This window comes from Saprolegnia diclina (genome assembly GCF_000281045.1).
Source record: "Saprolegnia diclina VS20 unplaced genomic scaffold supercont1.18, whole genome shotgun sequence".
NCBI classification, from domain to species: Eukaryota; Oomycota; class Saprolegniomycetes; order Saprolegniales; family Saprolegniaceae; genus Saprolegnia; species Saprolegnia diclina.
In genome coordinates this window covers 340,555-362,527 of record NW_008246085.1, presented here as the reverse complement: position 1 = coordinate 362,527, position 21,973 = coordinate 340,555, and the positions used below count along the sequence as shown (strand labels likewise).

General features: G+C 61.2%; 6 protein-coding genes across 6 annotated transcripts; 4 read left to right on the top strand and 2 right to left on the bottom strand.

Annotated features, from left to right (window-relative positions):
- Positions 1 to 187: 187 nt before the first annotated feature.
- SDRG_06622 (hypothetical protein) lies at positions 188 to 6,190 on the top strand. The gene is made up of 6 exons (XM_008612412.1): positions 188 to 864; positions 913 to 1,117; positions 1,161 to 2,804; positions 2,851 to 4,444; positions 4,492 to 4,911; positions 4,962 to 6,190. The coding sequence occupies exons 1-6, from the start codon at positions 219 to 221 to the stop codon at positions 6,024 to 6,026; spliced, it is 5,574 nt and encodes a 1,857-aa protein (XP_008610634.1). The 5' UTR covers positions 188 to 218; the 3' UTR covers positions 6,027 to 6,190.
- Positions 6,191 to 6,201: 11 nt separating this feature from the next.
- On the top strand, positions 6,202 to 8,712 carry SDRG_06621 (hypothetical protein; the record flags this gene model as incomplete). Its single annotated transcript, XM_008612411.1, has 1 exon — positions 6,202 to 8,712. One exon carries the CDS (start codon positions 6,202 to 6,204, stop codon positions 8,710 to 8,712), a length of 2,511 nt encoding a protein of 836 aa, XP_008610633.1.
- SDRG_06620 (hypothetical protein) lies at positions 8,656 to 16,811 on the bottom strand. Its single transcript, XM_008612410.1, has 2 exons — positions 9,379 to 16,811; positions 8,656 to 9,331 (listed from the first exon to the last, which is right to left on the bottom strand). Exons 1-2 carry the CDS (start codon positions 16,782 to 16,784, stop codon positions 8,743 to 8,745), a joined length of 7,995 nt encoding a protein of 2,664 aa, XP_008610632.1. The 5' UTR covers positions 16,785 to 16,811; the 3' UTR covers positions 8,656 to 8,742.
- A 268-nt stretch (positions 16,812 to 17,079) lies between these two features.
- On the top strand, positions 17,080 to 19,278 carry SDRG_06619 (hypothetical protein). Its single transcript, XM_008612409.1, has 10 exons — positions 17,080 to 17,229; positions 17,275 to 17,805; positions 17,860 to 17,946; positions 17,992 to 18,133; positions 18,180 to 18,361; positions 18,409 to 18,502; positions 18,549 to 18,716; positions 18,771 to 18,815; positions 18,869 to 19,012; positions 19,064 to 19,278. The coding sequence occupies exons 1-10, from the start codon at positions 17,116 to 17,118 to the stop codon at positions 19,237 to 19,239; spliced, it is 1,683 nt and encodes a 560-aa protein (XP_008610631.1). The 5' UTR covers positions 17,080 to 17,115; the 3' UTR covers positions 19,240 to 19,278.
- A 711-nt stretch (positions 19,279 to 19,989) lies between these two features.
- SDRG_06618 (hypothetical protein) lies at positions 19,990 to 21,025 on the top strand. Its single transcript, XM_008612408.1, has 3 exons — positions 19,990 to 20,097; positions 20,150 to 20,503; positions 20,552 to 21,025. Exons 1-3 carry the CDS (start codon positions 19,996 to 19,998, stop codon positions 20,957 to 20,959), a joined length of 864 nt encoding a protein of 287 aa, XP_008610630.1. The 5' UTR covers positions 19,990 to 19,995; the 3' UTR covers positions 20,960 to 21,025.
- SDRG_06617 (hypothetical protein) lies at positions 20,944 to 21,931 on the bottom strand. The gene is made up of 4 exons (XM_008612407.1): positions 21,832 to 21,931; positions 21,698 to 21,778; positions 21,491 to 21,648; positions 20,944 to 21,443 (listed from the first exon to the last, which is right to left on the bottom strand). Exons 1-4 carry the CDS (start codon positions 21,859 to 21,861, stop codon positions 21,113 to 21,115), a joined length of 600 nt encoding a protein of 199 aa, XP_008610629.1. The 5' UTR covers positions 21,862 to 21,931; the 3' UTR covers positions 20,944 to 21,112.
- Between the last annotated feature and the right edge of the window lie 42 nt (positions 21,932 to 21,973).

The window sequence follows — 21,973 nt, the reverse complement described above, 5'->3', positions numbered from 1 at the left end:
GCAGAGCGAGCAGGCAGTCGACGACCCAGCCTCTCTTCAGAGACATACCGTGCTTCTGCGAGCTGACATCGTACCAAGGGCCGAGTGCTCGTCAGTGCGAACGAGATGGATCGTTGATGGTCCCGAAACCTGAAACTCAATTTTTGCGTTTTGAGGGAAGAATTTGAGGTTTTCATTTTGAAAGATCGTCCAACATCATTCTCATCTTGGTCAGGACCATGGCAGGCAGACGACAGGCGCATGTTCGGACGCTGGTCTGGAAGAACCTCCTCCTCATGCGGAAGCACCCCTGGAAGCTGGCGTTCGAGCTCCTCTTCCCCGTCCTCCTCCTCTACGCCATCGGCTCCCTGAAGGACCAGGCCGCCAACATCGACGTCCCCGCCGGCTGGTCTGATGACATGGACGCAGTCTTCTCCCCGCGCCCCATCACGGCGCCGACCTTCCCGCTCTTCGACCGCGTCGAGAACCCTCGAGACGCCAAGTTCTATGCGACGGAAGCGACCTTCTCGGGCCTCCTCCGGCGCATGGCCTCGCGCTCGTACATGGAAGGCCGCAAGATGCACGAGCTCTCTCGGGACGACGCGTATGCATGCTACACGAAGTTGGTGCGACATGGCGACGTGAGCCTTGACGCATCCTCGGTGTATGCAGTCCCCGTCGAGTGCCGGGGCAAGGTCTCCCCGTACAAGATCGCGCTGGTGCCAGACACGGCCTTTACGCGCGCGTACTTTGCGCCGGCCATCGCGGCCTGGTACCCGCGCGTCCCGCTATCCAAAAACAGCTCAGAGAAGGCGTCGCTTCCAAGCTGGCGCGATTCGATCGCCTTCTTCTCCAACGAGTCAGCGCTCGAAGCCTACGTTAGCGGTACAGACCTGCTTGCCTACTGTGTGATTTGCTCATGCAGTGCTGTAGGTCCATCGTATGGACTCAATGCGTCCTCTCCCAAGGTGTATGCTGCGATCGTGTTCAAGGACCCGCCGGCGACGCAGGTCATTGGCACGGCGACGTCTGTCTCGTACACGATTCGGCTCAGCGCATCACTGACAAACGGGCCGAAAACTAGCACGCTGGTCGTCGATCCCCACCGAAAAGCCATGACCCCGTCGACGTACAAGAGGTAGTTTGCGCATGTTTAGCGTCTCTTGCCATGGAGGGCGTAGCTACACGAAGAGCGGCTTCCTCGCGCTTCAGACGCTCGTCACTCGCTTCTTGACGTGTCTCCCGTCATGGGATCGCCGTGGACCTGGCGGCTGCACGAACGTCGCCAGTGTTGCCGCACCAAACGCTACGCTCGATGCGCGTTTCGCCGTGCAATTGCAGCACGATGCCGACCTTCTCGATGCGGTCGATTCGAGCAGCGACCTTCTCTCGTCGCTGCCACCGGCCACTCAAGCGCTGCTCCTTCGCCCGCTTCGGCAAGCACCGCAGCCGTACTTCGGTAGCGCCGTCTTTGCGTTTCCGATCGCTGCGTACACGGCGTCGCCGTTCTACACGCTCATTGCGCCGTTCATGCCGTTTGCGTTTGCAGCGTCGTACGTCAACATCGTGTCGGGGCTCATCGTCGCCCTCGTCTCGGAGAAGGAGCTCAAGGCGCGCGAGCTCATGAAGATCCTCGGCGTGCGCGATATGTCGATCTTTGCCAGTTGGTTTCTCACGTACGGTCTGCTCTTTTTCGTGCTCGCGGCGCTCCAAACGATCCCGAGCAGTCTTCACGTCTTCTCGCACGCATCGCCCGTGCTCATCTTTGCCTTCTTCTTCCTCTCGGGTCTTGCCGTCGTCGCATTCGGGTTTCTCCTCAGCGCCTTCTTTTCAAAAGCCAAGACAGGTGCGTACGTTGGCGTCCTCGCCTTCTTCATGCTCTTCCTCATTGCCGACGCGCTCGCCAACGCGAGTGCAAATGCCAAGACGGCTGCGTGTGTGGCCGCGCCCGCTGCTATGTCGCTTGGCCTTTCCATCCTCGTGCAGGCAGAGGCCACGTCCAGCGGCATCACGTGGTCGACGATGGACCATGCGTTTGGCAGCATCTCGTTTCAAACCGTGCTGCTCTTCCTTGTACTCGATACGGTGCTGTACACGCTGCTGGGAATGTACGTGGAGAAGGTGCTGCCAAAAGAGTACGGCGTGTCCGAGCACTGGACGTTTCCGCTGCAGTGGTGCTTTTCACGTCGCGATCTGCGATCGTCCGAAGCAGAGAGTCTTCTCGCCGATGCGTCGCCCATTTCCGACGCGGTCGAAGATGTCTCGTTGGATCTTCAGCAGCAAGCGGACGACGGCGATGCACTCGAGATTCGCCAGCTTCGCAAGGCCTTTCCGGCGTCCGATGGCGATAGCACCGCGAAGGTGGCGATCGCAGGCATGAACCTCACGCTGTACAAGAACCAGATTACGTGTCTACTGGGGCACAATGGCGCGGGTAAGACAACCCTCGTGTCGATGCTCACCGGCATGCTGCCGCCGACGTCCGGCGACGCGACGATGCTGCGCGGCCTCTCGCTTCGTCGCGACATGCAGTCGATCCGTAACTCGATTGGCATGTGCCCCCAGCACGATGTGCTCTACGACGACCTCACAGTGCTCGAGCACATGCTGTTTTACGCGGCCATCAAAGGCTGCGCGCCCGAGGATGTGGACGCCAAACTCGTGGCGGTGGGCCTCGACGAGAAGCGACATGCGATTGCAAAGGCGCTCTCGGGCGGGATGAAGCGCAAACTCTCGCTCGCGATTGCATTTCTCGGCGACAGCAAGATCGTCTTTTTGGACGAGCCTACGTCGGGTATGGACCCGTACAGCCGTCGTCTCAGCTGGTAAGAGCTTTCACTGTACACAAATGATGCTGAGAGGATGCGCTAGGGACATTATGTCGAGTCATCGCCTGCACCGCATCATTGTCTTGACGACGCACTCGATGGACGAAGCCGACATTCTCGGCGACCGCATTGCCATCATGGCCAACGGCGAGCTCCAATGCGTCGGGTCGTCGCTCTTTCTCAAGAACAAGTATGGTGCCGGCTACACGCTGTCGCTTGCGACGACCGACGCCGATGCCGTCATCGCGACCGTCCGACGCCACGTCGGCCACGCAAAGGTCCTCGCAAGTGTCGGCGCCGAAGTATCGATTCAGCTACCGCTCGAGAGTTCTGCGTCGTTTCCGTCCTTGTTTGCTGCGCTTGATGCAGACACCTCCGCGCTGGGTCTTTCCTCGTACGGCATCTCGGTTACAACGCTCGAAGAAGTGTTCTTGAAGGTCTCTGAGACCACGCATATGGATGTCGGACCCAAGCCGCGTCTCGCTACTGTCTCGTACGAAGCGCCTCCTGTCACCGCGTCGTTGTTCCGTTCGCATTTTGGCGCGCTTTGGCGCAAACGCTACCTGGTCGCCAAGCGGGACCGAAAAGCGGTGCTCTTCGCCGTGGTGTGGCCGGTGCTCTATATTGCGATCGGCATTGCTTTGCTCACGTCCAACGCGCTCGTTCAGAACGATCCGTCGCTTTCGCTCATGTCGTCGCTGCGCGCAGATACGACGGCGCCGTTCTCGTGCATGGGCGACGACCGTGAGATGTGCAAGCGCGTTTTGAGTGCAGAGACGTTCTTCTCGGGCGCGCTACCGTCTCATTTGGTGTCGGTCGTCGCTCCCGTGTACCCCAATGCACACCCGAGTGTCTTTGGTGTCGCGTACGACAACATTAGCGTCGACGATACCTCGGGGTTTTGCCTTCGGACCGCTGAAGTCGCGCTCAATGCGTCGCTGCAGGCGGTGCAGTTTGGCGGGTACGTGGCCTTTGGCGATGCGTCGCAGCACGTCTTTGGCTACAACATGCTTGTCAACACCACGGCGGTCCACGCGGCGGGGACTTTCAAAGCTCTTCTGGATCAAGCGCTCGTCCGATACTTTGCTGGCAGTGCGACGCTGAACGTCTCGGTGGCCAACCACCCGCTTCCGCTCACGGCGGAAAGCAAGACCGCGTTCACGACCGCGCTTTCGTTCTCGGCGACAACGTTCTTTGTCGTCGCGATCGCGTACTTTTCGGCGTCGATCGTGCCACACCTCGTCTCGGAGAAGCACGCGAGTCGCAACGCCAAGCACCAGCAGCTTCTCGCAGGTGCGAGTGTCCCGGCATTCTGGCTCGCGAATCTCGGGTGGGACCTCATGCTGTACATTTTTCCGTGTGCGTTTGCAGTGCACGCGATCTGGTCCAGCGACCTCTTGCCGTTCACGGGTTTCGAGTGCCCGACGTGCGCCACATCGGCGTTTCCAGCGGTCGTTTGCCTCTTTGTGTTTGTCGGCGCCGCGTGCATTGGTTTCAGCTACTGCCTCTCGTTCCTCTGCCACGACCCTGCGAACGCCCAGTCGTACATCATTTCGTGCAACATCTACCTCGGCATCTACCTCTCGCTCGCCTCGCTTGTATTGAGCAGCCTAGCGTCGACGCACGAGCTCAACGCGGTATTTCTCGTCTATGATGCCCGCTCGAAACTCATGTTGGGATGTAGCAACTCGTGTATGTCTTTCGGCTCTCACCACTCTTTTGCCTCAGCCACGGCCTCAACAATCTGAGCTTGGCTGTGCTGCGTCCAAGCCGCCAGAGTGCGTTCGACTGGGACGTGGCCGGTGCCGACGTCGTGTACTTAGCTTTGGAGGCCGTGTTGTATCCGCTATTGGCCATCGGTATCGACTATCTTCTCTGTTTTCCATCCATCGCGCGCCGCTTGTTTCGAGACCCCGTCGTCGAGGACGAGACGCCGTTTCAAGTGGACCATGACGTCGAAGTCGAAGCCGCGCGAGTTGAAGCGGGCGCGGATCACGATGTGGTCTCCATGTCGAGCCTCCGCAAGGTGTACAAGGATGGCAAGGTCGGGCTCGCGACTCTGTCACTTGGACTCCCGCGAGGCGAGTGCTTTGGCTTTCTCGGGGTAGTACGCAGTTGATATGGCTGGATGCTGATGGGATACACGGAATGTAGACCAACGGAGCGGGCAAGTCGACGACCATGAAGATCTTGACGGGCGAAATCGCGGCGTCAAGTGGTAGTGCGCAGCTGCGGGGTCTCGACATTGTGTCACAGCAGCTCGCGATCCGACGCTACATTGGCTACTGCCCCCAGTTTGATGCGCTCCTCGATAACCTCACGGTCCGGGAGCATCTCGAGCTCTTTGCAACGCTCAAAGGCGTGCCCAGCGCGCACACGCGCCGCGTCGTCGATGCCAAGATCGAGCATTTGGGGCTGACTCCGTTCGAGCACTGCCTCGCCAAGACGCTCAGCGGCGGCACGAAGCGCAAGCTCTCGGTCGCGATCGCGCTCATTGGGGCGCCGCCCATGCTGTTTCTGGACGAGCCGTCCACGGGCATGGACCCTGCCTCGCGGCGCTTCTTGTGGGAACTCGTTGCCGACGTCTCGACGCGCTCCAAGACGTCGACAGTGTTTTTGACGACGCACTCGATGGAAGAATGCGAGGCGCTGTGCACCCGCGTCGGCATCATGGTCGACGGCCGTCTGCGATGCCTCGGCAGCATCCAGCACCTCAAATCGCGCTTTGGCGACGGTTTGCTCCTGCACCTCAAGCTCACGCCTGTGACGGCGCGGGACGTCGACGACATGCTGGCGACGCATCCGGCGTTTCCGATGCAGTCGCTCTCCCGCAACGAGCTCTTGCAGCTCTGCATGGTGCTGGGTCGACCCGATCGGATGCATGGCATTGCGCCGGACCACGCGACCGGCTACGCACTGGCCGATACGCTCGAGCGCGGGCTACGCGTCCGCCCGAACGAAGTTGGCGCCTGGTGGCTGCGCGAGGATCGGTTCGAGGCTTGCTACGCGCGGCTTTCGACGGCGTTTGGCGCGGCGAACGTGTCGCTTGTGGAGCGGCACTTGGACGTGTGCCGTGTCAAGGTGCAGGCGACGGACCTCGGCCACGTGTTTGGGCTTGTCGAAGGCCTGAAGGAGATGGTTCAAGAGTACACGGTCGCCCAGACGACGCTCGAGCAGATCTTCAACGCCTTTGCGAGCCGCGGGAGCCATGTTGTTTAACCACGCAGCACGTTGTCTCGGATCTGGATGGCATGTGTTGATTGGTGGAAAGCACAACGGAAGCGGATGGGGATTGGCTGTGTGTAGGAAATCTTGTCCTTTTAAGCCAATGGCATCACCGCTGCCTGGGCCCAATCAATTCGGTTGCTCCCAACCATTTTTGCCAGTTGCAGACATGTCGAACAACACGGACAAGAAGAACAAGTCGGGCGGCTTCCAGGCGCTGGGCTTGAGCTCGCCGATCTTCAAGGCCGTCATGGCCATGGGCTACAAGGTGCCCACGCCCATCCAGCGCAAGTCGCTGCCGCACGTGCTCTCGGGCAAGGACGTGGTTGCGATGGCGCGAACGGGCTCGGGTAAGACTGCCGCGTTCCTCATCCCGATGCTCGAGAAGCTCAAGGAGCACAGCAAGAAGATTGGCGTCCGCGCGCTCATTCTGTCGCCGACGCGCGAACTCGCGGTGCAGACCATCAAGTTTGCCAAGAGCTTGGCCAAGTTTACCGACATCAAGTGCGGTCTCATCGTCGGTGGCGACTCGCTCGAGCAGCAGTTCGAGCTCCTTGGCACCAACCCGGACGTGCTGGTTGCGACGCCGGGTCGTCTCATGCACTTGCTTCAGGAAATCCCAGAATTCACGCTCGCGGCCATGGAGTACGTGTGCTTCGACGAAGCCGATCGCCTCTTCGAAATGGGTTTTGCCGAGCAGCTCCAGGAGATTCTCTCGAGCATGCCCGCGTCGCGCCAGACGCTCCTCTTCTCGGCCACACTGCCGCAAGCGCTCGTTCAGTTTGCGCGCGCCGGCCTCACGGAGCCCGAGCTCATTCGTTTGGACGTCGAGTCGCAGATCTCGGACCAGCTCAAGATCTCGTTCTTCACGATGCGCACCGAAGACAAGCCGGCAGCACTCGTCTACCTGCTGCGTGATGTGATTCCGTCGACAGAGCAGACGATCGTGTTTGCAGCGACACGCCACCACGTCGAGTTCCTCCACGAGCTCCTCCTCTCGTGCCACATTGACTCGAGCTGCGTCTACGGTGACATGGACCAGACGTCGCGTAAGATCAACATCGGCAAGTTCCGCGCCAAGAAGACGCCGATTCTTATTGTGACGGACGTTGCCGCGCGTGGTATCGATATCCCGCTCCTCAACAACGTGCTCAACTACTCGTTCCCGTCGACGCCCAAGCTCTTTGTGCATCGCGTCGGTCGTGCAGCGCGTGCCGGGCGGAGCGGCATGGCCTTCAACTTTGTCGACCCGGACGAGATGCCGTATATGGTCGACTTGCATCTCTTCCTCGGCCGACGCCTCGACGACACGTGCCCCGCCGATGTGCCGGGGTACACGCTCTCGGACATGACGGTCGACCAAGTGCACTATGGCTGCTTCCCGCAGGCGATTCTCGACACGGAGACCGAGTGCCTCAAGGAGACGCTCACGCACAACTCGCAGGTCGCACCGCTCGTCAAGGTCTGCGACAACGCGTACAAGCAGTATAGCCGGTCGCGCGCCGAGCCGTCAAAGCTCTCGATCAAGCGCTCAAAGGAGGTGTTGGCCAAGAAGGTGCACCCGCTCTTCTACAGCCACATGTCGGACTCGAACGTCGTGCAAGAAGCCTACCTGGAGCAGCTCAAGGGCTTTCGCCCGGCGGCAACCATTTTCGAAGTCTCGACCGGCATCCACTCGATCAAGAAGAACGCGCCGAGCGTGCTCATGATGAAGACGAAGCGCAAGCTCCACAACAACATTATCGAGAAGAACGTCGGCAAGGTCAAGGCGGCCAAGGCCGCTGCGGACGAGGACGAAGACAGCGTCGACGAAGCGCTCAACCCCGAAGAGCAGGAAGAGTTCCGCACCAAGCGCAAGGCTGCGCGCGAAGCCGCCGCGGCCGAAGAGGCCGCCGTGCCCGTCATTGGCTCGAAGCGGTACCTCTCTGCCGCGGACCGCAAGAAGGTCAAGAAGATGAAGCTCAACGGCGAGAGCGTCGATGTCGACGCGCTCTGGAAGGAGAAGGAGGCAGCCAAGGCGGTCGAGGCGACGACGGACGAGAGCACGAAAAAGTTCCAGGACGAAGAAAACTACATTGGCTACATCAAGGACACGGACTACGCCAAGGAAGAGGCGCTCAGCCGCAACGCGGACGGCGGGCGCGGCAACGCGTTTGCGCAGGCGCGTCTCGAAGATGCGATGCTCGATGTGAACCCGGACGAGGCTGTCGCGATGAACAACAAGCGCCGCCTCCTGCACTGGGATGTGCGCAAGAAGAAGTTTATCAAGACGACGGTCGGCGAACTCAAGAACGGGACGATCAAGAAGCGCAACGACGGCACGCAGCTCTCGAGCAAGAAGCAAAAGGTCGGCGAGACGTACAAGAAGTGGCAGCAAAAGCAGCACAAGCGCACCAACATCATTGGCGCCGACGAGGACGACCAAGGCTCGTCCGGTCGGAAGCTCGACTACCGCAACGGCAAGAAGCCAGCGGGCATGCCGCGCGTCAACAAGTACGCCAAGTCGGAGCTCCTCGGCGAGAACGCGATCCGGAAGGAGGAGAAGCGCAAGGCGCGGTCCAGCGGCGACAAGACCAAGATGGACAAGTTCAAGCCCAAGCCCAAGCGCGGCCGCGGCAACGTGCCCGGCAAGACCCACGGCGCGCCGACCAAGAGCAAACTCATTATTCGTCGCAAGTAACTTAGTATTTTCGGTTGATTCGGTCGCGACTTAGAGAAAGGGCATCCAGCCCACGTACATTTGCGCGAGGTTCTCGTCGCTCGTGGCTTCGGCAATGAGGCGGTCGACTTGGCCTTTGACGCTGAGCGGCAGCGTCTCGTGGTGCGACGCTTTCCCGAGGTTCCAAATCCCCCGGACGCGGTCGTCGATCGTCTTGAGCATCGTTTTCGCTTCGCTGTTGACTTGTTCGTTGGTCGCGACGACCTTGCGCACGACATGCACCGACTGCTTGCTCTTCGATCGGCCCCACTCGACGAGCGGGTCGTGCACGAACGACTCGAGCACGCTCCGTAGCGTCTCGCGGTTCGCACGCAGCAGCGTCAGCGTCACCTCGCTCGTTGTGCGGTACACGCCCTCGACACCGCTCAAGCCAAACGCATCGAGAATGTTGGGCGTGAGCCGGAACGGGACGATCTCGGGGCGTGCGAGCTTGAGCCCCTTGTCAAAGAGGCAGTCAAAGTCGACGTGGACGCACTCGCCCGTCTTGCAGTCGATGAGGATGTTTTCACAGTGCCGGTCGCCAAGCCCCACAATGTGCCCGACCATCGACCAGACCGCGGACGACCGTGTGAACGCCGCCCTACGTGCCCGATAAGATCGTCGGCGTCAAATACGATGATGACATACCGCGCGTCAAACCACTGCGTCGGATCACTAAAGTTGTTGAGGAACCACTGGTGGAAGCGGGGTACAAAGCACGGGTGGCTGAGCACTTGGCGTCGGTAGAGCGACACCATTCGCGGCAGGTCGTGGGCGTACTGCTTTTGCAAGTGCATAAAGGCGTCGCGCACGTCGCTCGTGAGGCGCATCATCGTCAACTGCCCTTGCTCCGTCTTGTGGATCTGCCCGATGAGGAACCGCATCGCGCGCGTGTTGGGCACCCATTGCATGAGCCCGCTCTCTTCGTTGAGACACATGACCGCGTACGTGCGGAGGCGCAGTTTCCGGCGCCGACCGTCGGCATCGGCGGTGAGAAGCTTGTTCATGATCGCGTTGAACTCCATCATGCGCGCGTCCTTGCGCAGATCGCCGTGCTTCTCGCGCTTGCACAAGAACGGGTACCACGCGCCGTCGCTCCCGAGCACCTGGACGCGCTTGGGCTTTTCCTTCGACAGCATCACTTCCGCCTTGTCACCAAACGCCTTGATGTACACGTGGGTCGACGCATCGCTCGTCGAGAAGGCCGACTGGACCGGTACAAGCACTTGGGACCGGATGCGAGCCATGCGCAGCGGCAGGCGCTTTTGGTTGCCCGGGTCGCACTCGGCGAGCTTGATGAGCTCCTCAACGAGCTTCATGGCCTCCGAGAGCGAGTTGGCCATGTCGCTGTTGTTGGCGCCCATCAGTTGCTTTTGCGCGCCTTTGAAGATGTCCATCGCCCGCGTCTTGCGCTGCGTGTTGAGCGACTGCGTGAGGCCGAGGATGTGCCACATTGCGTGCTGCGGGTGCGTCGAGAGGACCTTGACCATGATGGCTTTGACGCCGTCGACGACGATGCTGTTGGGGTGGCAGATGCGCGACGTCACTTGCGGAAACACCGCGAGCCACATGGACACGGGGAGCTTGCTCAGCGCATCGAGCACGATGCGCGAAATCTCCTGCATGAGCTTGTCTTCTTTGTTGGACTCGAGCGCCATGTCAAACTCGAGTCGGTACGTGCGCTTGGGACTTGCGCCAAAGACGTCGCCGCACTCGTACCACAGCGTCAAGAGTCGCGGCAAGGACTGGAAGAGGTACTTGTTGCTGCATTGGAGCGACAGCACGTAGTTGGCGAGGATGTCCGTCACGTACGCGTACTGCTCGCCGACCTCGAGCGCCGTGTCCGACCGCGCATTGTCGAGTAGCACCTCGTAGTACTTGGCGAGATCAAAGTACCCTTTCGCGTACTTGCGGTCGTACGCAATCACGGCGCCGTACCGGTTGAGCACGACTTGGCCTTGTTTCTGGTTGGACTGCTGCATGTAGTTGGTCGCGAGGAGCAGTGTCTTGGCGGCAAAATGGCGGTCGCCTTCGGGTACCTTGGGCAAATTGGATACGTCAATCGCGACTGGCTCGAGCACGTGGAGCGCTTCGTACACGTGGCCTTGGTGCACGAGGAGCTTGGCTTGCTCAATGATGCCGTTGCGGTCGCCGAGCGCTTGCGCGTGCATGACCGCGCTCTCGGCCGTCCGCACAAACCCTTCCTTGCGCGCGTTCTTGGCGTAGCGCAGCCAGTTTTTCGAGAGCAACGACGGGAGCTGCATCTCTTGCAGCATGACGCGGCGCAAGGCGAGGAGCGGCTCTTGAAACTTGAGCGCCGGCGCCATCATGCGATCGCGGAGCTCCCACGGACACTGTCGCACCCAGTGGTCTTCGGCGGCAAACGTCGTCGGGTCGGCCTTGAACTTGTCCAACACCAAAAACCCTTGCTCGAGCTCGTGCAAGACGTGCAATTGGTGCAAGAGCGGGTACACCCGCTGGTACGACTCGAGCGACGCGGCCGCGAGAGGCCCCATGATAGCGAGCCGCGCGTCGCGCAGATGATACGCCATGGCGTCTCGATTTTGCTGGAGGCACAGCATTGTGCGTGCAAACTTCATCGAGACCATGTGCTGCGACTCCATCTTGACCTTCATTGCGTCCGTCGTCAGCTCCTGGAGGAGCGTCCAGCGAGAGAGCCGCCACGCACACTCGAGCGCAAACGGGTACACGGACGGGATGACGTCGGGCGACTCGACGACGATGCCGCGCACGTGCTGGAGCGCGCCTTCGAGCCGGCCGAGTTGCACCATGCAGCGAATGACGCCTGCGTACAAGAGCGACCGAATCTCCACGTCGACTTCATTGCCGTACGTCCGGTGGATCGCTTGCTCGTAACACGCCAGCGCGTCTTCCCAGCGCGCCAAGTGCTCGTGGTCGACGATCGTGTGCATGAGATCGGCAAACGTCGTGCCCGCGTGCTGCGTCGATCCCAGCAGCAGTCGACGCTGGATCGAGAGCCCGCGGAGAGCGTCCGGCTCGTCCAGTTGGCCGTACATTTGCTGCAGCTCGCGAATGTCGTTGGAGTTCAAGTGCTTCATGTGCACTTTGCCGTCGGTCGTGTAGCGCGGCACGGCCGAGACACCGTCCATGCGCAAATGCGTCTCGTAGTACTGGATCCCACGTGCAAACGCCTTGATCTTGCACGCGGCGCCCGAGAGCATCGCGGGCGAAATGTCCTTGAGGAACTCGGCGACGACTTCTTTTTCTTGGTCGGGCACCACGTCCAGATGTGTAGCGCGGTGCTGGCTCGGGCCGTTCCGCTTGCGCTCGCTGGCCCAAACCCACTCGTTGAGCGTGTCGAGGAGGCCCATGACCGTCTGGGCGCACTGGTGGTGGTGGCTCGAGACCGCGTCCGACTCGGTCGGGTCGTCTTGGAGCACCGACTCGATCTCGCGCTTGACCATACTGTACGCGTGGCGCTGCGGCAGGACGTTTTGCACGAGGTATGGCAAGAGGAAGCGCGCCATTTGCATCGAGATCCCGAGCGCCGTCTTGCACGCAAGGAAGATCGTCTTTTCCGGCGGCGACGCCAAGTCGATGAGCGCCTTGCACCACGACGTGAGCCACGTCTCGTAGGCGAGTGCCCCAAACCGATCGTAGAGCGTCGACCCGTCGTCAAACGCAACCGCTTTCTTACTCGAGGACGGCGGCGCCTTGTACTTGGTCGACCAGTACGGCGCAATGATCTGCAAGACGCGCGATTGGTGAAACTTGCGCTGCATCCACTCGGGCATCGACGCCGACATGGCGTACACGGGCGGCGGCGACGACTCGACTTGGGTCGTCGTCGCTGGCGTCGCGGCCGTCGACAAGGGCGTCGCCTCAACGCGCATTGCCGCCAAAAACTTGAGCAGCTCTTGGATCGAGAGCGCAATCAGATCTGTGTTTTGCGGCGCCGCGCGAAGCTCGTTGACCAAAAGCGTCTCGATCAAATGGCACGTGAGCTCTTTTGCGCCGTACTCGACGGTGGCCGTGCGCGAGAGCTGCATCGGAAGCCGCGCCATGTCGATGGCCCCGAGCGCGCCGAGCGACTGCGCGAGGAGCGTCTTGATATCCTCGCTCGTCTCGGTTCGGCTCAGCGACAAGAGCGCCTTGAGGATCTGGAATACCGCGACGTGGATCGTGCCTTCGGCCAGCAAAATCAAGTCCTGGAGCTCACGACTGCGCGTGCACAGGAGCCGCGAGAGGTGGAGCAACCCGACCTCGCGCACGGCGCCATCCCAGTGCTCGAGAAGGGCGAGCACGTGCGTGAGAACACCGTCGAGCGGGTGGTGGTCCACCGAGAACGACTCGACCGCGTCCACCGAGAAGGACGGCACGAGCGCCAAGAGCAGCGCGACTTCGCCCCAGCTCGGCTTGATGGGCTGCTCGACGCACAAGAACGAGAGGATCTGCAGCGCCATGTCTTGGACACAGGCATCCGCTTCTGGCGGCGGGGCCGGACGCGCCGCCGACCACCCAGATCGACCGGCGACATGCGCGTCAAAGAGCGCGTGGGTGCTCCCAATGCACGGCAGCAAGCTCGCGACGATCGAGAGGAGGTTGGTTTCGATCGCCGACGTCGAGAGAAGACGCACAAACGTCAGCCACGCGCGGCAGGCAGCCAGTTTCACGTGAACGTCGACGTCGTCCTGCAGCGCCAGCTTGAGCGTGGCCATGACTTTAGGGACGAACGGGTCGAGCATGCCTTTGGCGTCAAACATGGCGAGGAGCACCTCGAGGCACTTGATCGCACGCACGCGGCTCGGCTTGTGCGCGAGCTTGTGACCGAGGTGCGTCATGAGCGCCAGGAAATACTGCTGCGGCAAATGAAACTTGCTCGCTGCGCCGTCGTCCATCATGTCTTCGTGGAGGAGCTTGGACACTTGGTCAAAGGCGTTCCGCGCCACTTTGGTGCGGTCGCCGGCAAACTCCCACACGAGCTCATACAGTAAGCGCAGCGGGTTGTACTTAAGCACATCGCGGATGCTCAGCTCCGGCCGCAGCAAGCCAAAAAAGAACTGCCACTCGCGAATGTTGCTCAGTGACGTCGTGCGCGTCATGACCATCTCCTTGACGATCGGCACAATGTAGTCGCTCAAGAGCGCCGCGATCGGCTGCTTGAAGCCGGATGCAAACGCGTCGAGGAGGTCGCGCTGCTGACTCAGAATGAGTTGCGGCAGCACGTACGGCGCGCTCTCCTTGAGGTAGATGCCGACGCTGACTTGCTCGCCGAGAAACGTATGCAGAAACGTCTCGAGCATCGACGTCGGCAAGAGGAGCTCGATGAGCGCCACGTGGATGCGCTCGGGGAACTGAACGCAGAGCTGCTTCCACGACAGCCCATGCGACGCGACCATACGGTTGAGCTGCGCCGTCGACGCCACCGCGACCGCAGCGTCGCGCGGGTACGCAAGCCACGCCCCCGCAAGGCGGAAGAGGACGTAAAAGAACACGTCCAAGTCCAGCGGTTGCGAGAGCACGCAAGCGGTCGCCAGCGTCCCCATACCTTCCACCGTCGAGACGAGGATCCCGACGTCGCCTTGCTCGAGAAGCCGGTCCAAAATGCTCGACGTCTTGTTGCTGGCGTCGCCGAGGTCGTCGGACGACGACTCGTCCGAGAACGCGAGCGCGAGCGCCGTCGCCCCGGTGCTGTCGGGCAGCAAGAGCACGTTCGTGTTGGCGGCGACCACCGACCGCACGTCCCGAGCGTCGTGGCCCAAGAGATGCAGGAGGCGCCACACCCACTCGGTGTGCAGGTCCGCGACGGGCACATGCCGGAAGAACGCGATCCACGTCGAGACCGCCGCCACGACAAGGTCGCTCGACGGTGCCGTCAGCAGCGGCTCCATCGCATTCCAGACGGACACCAGATATGGCAGCGGCTGCCGCACGAGCGGCGTGCAGGCGCAGCGAAAGCCAAGTGTCTCGGTAACGCGTACCGGCGACTCGGGCGACGCAAGCCACATTGGGAGACAGCAGAGTCGGCCGAGCGCGCAGAGCGCCGAGAGAGCCGTTGTTGCGTGTCGACAGAGAGGCATGAGCGCCTCCATGACGACCGGGGCAGTTGCAACAAACGGGGCGACCCCTCGCCGGCCCATGGCATAGACGAGCAGCGGCGATAGATCAATCGCGAGTGCTCGGTAGGGTCCGTCGGACGCCATCGCGCTGAGAACGCTCGTCGCTGCGACTGTCGAGGACCACGACGGCACATCGAGTGACGCGCCGTCGACGCCGTACGACCAGCAGAGCAGAACAAGGCACTGCGCCATGGGTGCGCTGTCCAGTAGCGCTTGCACCACGCTGTCTTTGGTCGGCACGCTCCCGCGCCAAAGACTGAGAAGGTCCGGAACGCTGCACACCAAGTGCGGCTTGTCGCTAGGCGGTGGCGACTTGGTCGTCTGCGCGTGCAGGAACGGCGCGATATGCATCTTCTTGATCTCGTCCGGCGGCAGGTAACTGTAGAGGAGCACGACAAGCTCGAGGCTCGGTGCACGCTCCATAACGGCGCGTAGTCGGTCCGCAATCAGCCGCGCGACGCTGCCTTCTTCCTTGGTCATGTTCTCTACCGAGCGCAACGAGAGAAGAACGTGCGCGCCAACTGCCGCGACGTCGTCTTCGAAGAAGAGCGCCATGACGAGGTGAACGCACGCAATCGATAGCACCGGCTGACGGCTCCGGACGCGGCTCACGAGGTCGAGCGCGTTCGTCGGCGGTAGCGCAAAGTGGTCGCTGAGCTTGCGTCGCTTGGTCGGCAGCACAGGGCTCGACGGGTGGTACTGATGGATCGCCTTCTCGCCTTCCTTCCAAAGGAGCCCGACGTGCTCCTGCAGCACGACCCGCAGACTCGAGACAAGCTCGTGGCGCACGCTGCGATCGCCGAGGTCCGACGCGCCAATGACGTCGAGAAGCCGGGCGAGGACTCGGTCTTGGTCGAACGGCAAGAAGGCGCGGAGCAGCCCAAAGCACGAGAGAAGCATTGGACGCGCGTGGGCGTCGAGCGCGCCTTTGATGAACGCATCGAGCGGCGTCCAGAGCAGCGGCGCCACGATCGCAGAGGCATTCGCGCTGATCGCTGAGAGGACATCGTGGCAGGGCACTGTCGTCGTGGTCGCCAAGAGTGCCGGTAAGTATGCGCCGACAAGCGACACGACCATGTACGGCGGCAGTGGCGAGCTCGTGAGCAAGGCATGGACAAGGCCTGAGAGCGAGACAGTGAGCGGGCCAACTTGCAGTGATGTCACAACGACGTCGACGAGATGCGAAAAGCTTGCGTGGTTGACGATATGCGACGGCGAGTGCTGGAGCATGCGGCAGGCCATGGCGAGGACTCGCGACTGGAAAGCATGGACGCCTTGGACACATGTAAAGCGAAGCGGTGGCACGGCGAGTTTCCCGACCTCCAAGAGTGTTGCCGCGTCGCCATTTGGAAGGCAGCACAACTTCGTGTCGCCGACCATCGTATCGGCGTCCTTGCGCATATGGACGCCCGTGATCGTATAGCAGAAGACATCCGCAGGACACTGCAGTGAGAGCGTCTCGCTCGACGACCGAAGATGCGATGTGAGCTGGAGGAGGTCGTCGGCCAAATTGACGGTATCTTGGAAGAGGTGCATGAAGACGGTCACGTCGCTTTGCTGCATGAGGAACGCGAGCTCGACGCAGACGTCGAGGACCTTGTCGTGGATATCGGCGTACTCGGCGTTGGAGAGGAACTTGACGAGGTAGAAGAGGATCGTCGCTGGCGCTTGGAAGGCGACCGAGTAGTACGGGCAGATCTCGTTCTTGAGCAGAAGCAGCAGCAGCTTACAGAGCGGATGGAGGTTCTTGATCGCTTGGCCCGTCGGCAGCCCCGTGATTGAGCGCATGATCTTGGGCAGAAGCTTCCGCGTCTTCGTCTGGATGGCAAAGCATAGCGCTCCGTCCCCACGCTCCGCGCCAACGGCCACATGGCTCGTCGGCGCCATGAGGTGCGGGTGGCAGCTGTCTCGGTGCGCGAGCATGAGCCGCAGGACCTCGTCGAGGTGCTCCATCAGCCCGAGGTGGATCCACTGCTCCAAGCCGGATAAACAATGGGCTTTCCGGCACCAGTTTCCGAAAGCGCAGAAGGAGCACCCGGTGCTCCTTTGCCTTTGATGACTTGTGGACGCCCGCGCTCTCGTCCTTGGGCGCGCGTCCTGCACCAAGCGTACTCTACGCAAAGTTTTTGCAGAACCGTCGGGGCAGAGGCCGCATACAAGAGGCAATGAACATGAGCTATAGGTGCGCTTTTGCCGTTCTCTCGTTTTCGCGCCTCTGGTGGTTCTCGTTTTAGGTGCGCTTTTCCCACGAAACCAGTCCCAAACGTTCCCTCCAAAACCGGCGATGGACAAGCGGAGGTTGCCCGCCGGTGCGGCTGCGGCCAAGAAGAAGCCCAAGCCATCGCGCGAGGCTGCGCGGCCGATCACGGCCTTCTTCCAGCGCGTTGCACCTCCGCTGGTAGCTTAGCGCGCTCTGGGCCTACACCATGACGTCCTTCCGTAGCCACCGCCCACGGTGATCGAAGACATTGATAGCGATTCGTCCATGGAGCTGACGCCAACCGAGCCTGTACCCGGCGTGCTCCCGCTCCTAGAAGTAGGCACGCTGCCTCTCCAAGAAGTAGGTGCTGTGGAAGGGACGGACGAAGTGCATCCACGATTGATCCAGAGCAGGCTTGCCGACGGATTTGAGAAGCAAGCAGAAGGGCCTCGCAAGCCCCGGGTCCGGCGGCCACCAAGCGCCTTCCAAATGCTTGTACAGCGCGAGCGCCAAGGTGCCATGAAGCGCGTGGAGCTGCAGCGCTTGCTTCGGAGCACGCTGGCGACGTACGCGACTCTGCCGATGGGGCTGCGGCCCGACATCCGCCCGCAGCAGTGGATCAGCACCATGGCCTTTGACGCCGACGGCGTCATCCTCGCCACCGGGTCGTCCGACGGCACGATTGCACTCTACGACTTTGACGAATACTTTTACCATTTGCTGCAGCACCGCAACGCGAGCGCCAAGACGCAGCGCGACGTCGCGTCCGTCACGGTGCGACATCTGACTACGTCATTCTCTGGCCTCTAGATCTCACACGTCTTGTAGGACGGTGCGCCAGCGTACGTACCACCCGTCCACGTCATCTCTACGTCGTTTGAGCTCAAGCGTCTCCGATGGAACCCGAAAAACCAGGTGGGTCCATCCGCAGTACCTTCCTTTGTTTAAGGCGCCGCTTAGGACGAGATTGCTTGCTCGTTTGCCTCGCGCAACGAGATTCATCTCTTCAACCTCAAGAAGCTGCCGCGACAGCCATACCGCATTCTGCGCACCAACAGCCGTCCGTCGTCGGGCTACTACGACCTCCTCTACACCGTCCTCGGTACACCTCATGCTCCCACGAGCGCTCGCCCCAAATGGCATCTTAGGCAATCAGGTCCATGTCATTGGTGGTGACAACGAAGGCGCGGTGCGCATGTGGGACATCAACATCCCGGCCAAACCCAAGTGGCAGATCGCGCTGCCGCGCGAGTACGGCGCCGTCAACGCGCTTGTGCTCTGCGAAGACAATCAGCACTTGGTCGTGGGCACCGAGCACGGCTACCTCACCGTACGTTCTTTCCCTTTGACTCGAGTCGCATGCGACGCCATGGACAGGTCTATGACATCTTCAACTTGATCACGCCCGCGTTTGCGCAGCGGTCGGTGCCCAAGCGGCGGTCGGTCATCGCGCTGCATGTTCTCGTGCGAGGTAGACCGCTTGTATCGTGAACATGGCGTCGAGAGCATGCCCGTAGCGCTGCTCGTGCAAGACTCGCTCCTGTCGGCGAACGCGCTGGGTGTGGTTTCGATGCAGCGCGTGCCCCACACGTCGGCGACGGTCGTTTGTCAGCTGCACAACGACTGGGTTGTTGTCCTCGACGCACTCGAGGGCCGGATTCTCAAGCTACATACTGTCCTCCGCGGTATTGTTTGTCCTTGGTTGCGTCACTGGAGCATTCGCCACTGTTCCGTTGTAGAGCTAAGTTTGAACCCGATCCCGCGCGACCCCACCGTGCAGCACGGTACGTTATGATGTCGCCAACGGTAGAATTGATATATTGATATATGCAAGTAGCGTCGTTTTCATCGGACGCGCTTTTGACGGCCGAGAATCGATCCCTGGGCCACTTGCGCTTGCACCGGTGCAGCGGCAGCTTTGTCTTTGACGGTGCGGCGTTCGTGACAGGCCTCGCGGACGACGACAACCTCTACGTTCTCGGTACTTCATGCCTTTTGAACCGAGGAAAAGACAGTGCTTTGCGGAGCATAGACATGCACACGCACAGCTATGGCGAGCGGCTCCTGACACTGCCCAGTGTCCCCACCCTGCAGCGCTTCCGGATCCCGACCAAGGTCGTCGTGACTGCCGTGGCCGCGCACCCGGCCTCGAACGTCGTCGTCTGCGGCATGGAATCCAATGACCTCATCGTTGTCGGGGCGTCGTAACTCTCTTCTGAAGTGTTTGACTCGTGTGAATGGTTTGCCCACCTCTGCGTCCGTTGAAGCGATACGTGGGATGAACAAGGAACCCACAGAACCAAAGGCGGATGTAGACACGCAAGCATGTATCCCTTGGCATCATGCAGTAGTAGCCTCTCATCCTTGCCAATGGAGCAGCTCGGCTGGGCGCTAGCAGAGAAAGCAAATCGAGCGAGGTGGATGGCTGTCGGTGCCGGCTGTGGACGCAGCAGTATAGATCACGCACCACGGTGGCTACTCGGTCGAACGCTGTGACAGCCAGAAGGGCTCCGTGGCTTCCTCGGGCCATCGCCAAAGCCACGCGACCGTCGACGCGTCTGGCTCACGGTCCGTACGCACGACGCGGCGGTGGGTAAACTCATCCAAGTCGTGGGTGCGGCCTCCTCAGCCACGCTGGCAGCACGCCACAAGTACTGCAGGCCAGTCGACCTTATACTGCGCCAGTGCGATCATTGCGCAATCGACGGCCGCGTCCGATTCTGACGCAGCGTCCGTGTAGAGGGCGTTGCGGTCTCGGTCGACCCAATCACACGGCGTATCCCTCACGTTGACGCCACCGGGTTGCGCTTTTGGCCAATCAAATGCGCTGTAGGCGTCGATGCGGCCGCGTGATTGGCCACACCCTTTCGTCAGCCAAGATGGCCATCGACAACTTCAACAAATGCATCCGGATGCGTCCGGATACGATGGACCCCAGGATTTCGCCTCATTTTGCAATTCGACATGAGCCCACCGAGCTCCTCCAAGAACGTCGGCGTCCGCGACCTCGTGAACGGCGGCGTCCTCCAGTGCGTCGAGGCCGCGACCCTTGGCATGCCCTTTGAGGTACGCCGCAGCTCCATGCGATGGACGAGGGGCTAAGCATGGACATGGGTAGGTCTGGAAGACGCGCATGGGCCGCTACCGCACGGAGACGACGGTCCAAGCCTTCCGCAACATTTACCAGGCCGGCGGCGCCAAGGCCTTCTGGGCGGGCACGGGCGCCAAGATGGTCGAGTCGGGCTCCAAAGGCGCAATCCTCCTCTTCTCGAAGGAGATGATTGCCAGCTCGCTCCATACCGCCGGCGTCGGCGAGACCGCGATCGGCTTCATTTCCGGCGCTGGTGGTGGCATCTGTCAGACCGTCGTCATGGGCCCATGCACGTTCCTCGTCACGGCCGCCGTCAACGGCGACAAGAGCATCTCGACGACCCAGCGCATCCAAAACGTCTACGCGCAGAACGGCCTCAAGGTACGCTTCGCCATCGAAGCGACTCGTTTCCTGACGACTGACTACTAGGGCTTTTACCCCGGTGGTACTGCGATTGCGTTTCGCCAAGCGACCAACTGGGCGTCGCGCCAGGGCTTCACCGAGATCATCCGCAACCGCTTCAAGGTCATCTTCCACGACGACCCGAACGCCAAGCTCACGGTGGCCCAAGAAGCCGGCGCTGGTGTGCTCGGTGGTGCGCTCTCGTGCTGGAACCACCCGTTTGAAGTCGCTCGCATCCAAATGCAGACAGCGGCCGAGCGCGGCGAGCCCAAGCAAAACATGGTCCAGGTCTTCCGTGCCGTCATCAAGGAGAACGGCGTCGGCGGTCTCTTCAAGGGCATCATCCCCCGCGTCGGTCTCGGCATCTGGCAGACGCTCTTCATGGTCACGGGCGCCAAGCTCGTGAAACAAGCGCTCGAGAATGACAAGCATTGATAGAGTCCTCGTTGTTATACAAGCGTCGTCTTATGATCTGTAACCAGTTCTGCATTCGTTATATCCTTCAGAACACCGTCGAGCGCGGTGGTCTGTTGCGCAGTAGGCTGGCTACCTTCCAGTGACATTTGCTCACGAAGCGATGAAGCGCAACTACTGACAGCAGCCGCGCGAGATGAGTTCGATCGTGCGGGGCGACGCGCCCTTGACGACAAGGCCGTTCGAGAGGTTCACCACGGGGCACGAGTGGTTGACGAGGATGACGATGCGGTCGCCAATCTGCGGCGAGGCGGCCTTGCCGCGAGGACCGTGGGCGACCCAGCCGTGCTCCTCCGAGAGCTTTTGCAGCTCAAAGCACATGGCCGGCGACCCATTGGGCAAGGTAAAGTCGTGGGACGTGGGCTCGTCGACCACCGCGTCAAAGTCGGCTTCGCGAAAGACGAGCCCAAAGCACTTGCTGCCAAAGGCGCCGGACCCGCGCACGCTAAGTACAAGGCATGACTACGAGCCAATGCGCGTCCGACGACGTACCCGTCGGCCGAGAGGAACTTGGAGCCGGCGTCAATGATAAAGTAGTGAGCATTGGCGCTCACGACCGTCGCGAGAACTGTGAGCGAGACGTTCTGGACGGTCGAGACGCCGGTTCGCACGGGCGTTCGGTCTTGGAAAATGTAGTTGCCAGGGCGAAGCTGTGCGGGATATTGATTGCATCGGTTGGATTGCTTGTAGTATGCATACCTCGGTGATTCCGTCGTAGTTGCGCCGAACAAGCTCGGTCGGCGTGCTTCCCACCGACACGACCGTCACAGGCGACCCGAGCTAAGATGACACCGATTGATGTGGGGATAGAAGATAGGTACATGCAAGCCTACCGCTTCAATCGTGGCCTTGACGCGGAGCATGATGTGGCGCTCCGTCTCGGCGATGGCGACGCACTCGTCTGCTGACGTGGCGCCGTACGAATGGCCTGCAGTTCGTTCCGTGAGCTCTGTGTATTACCGTTGCATTTCCAGG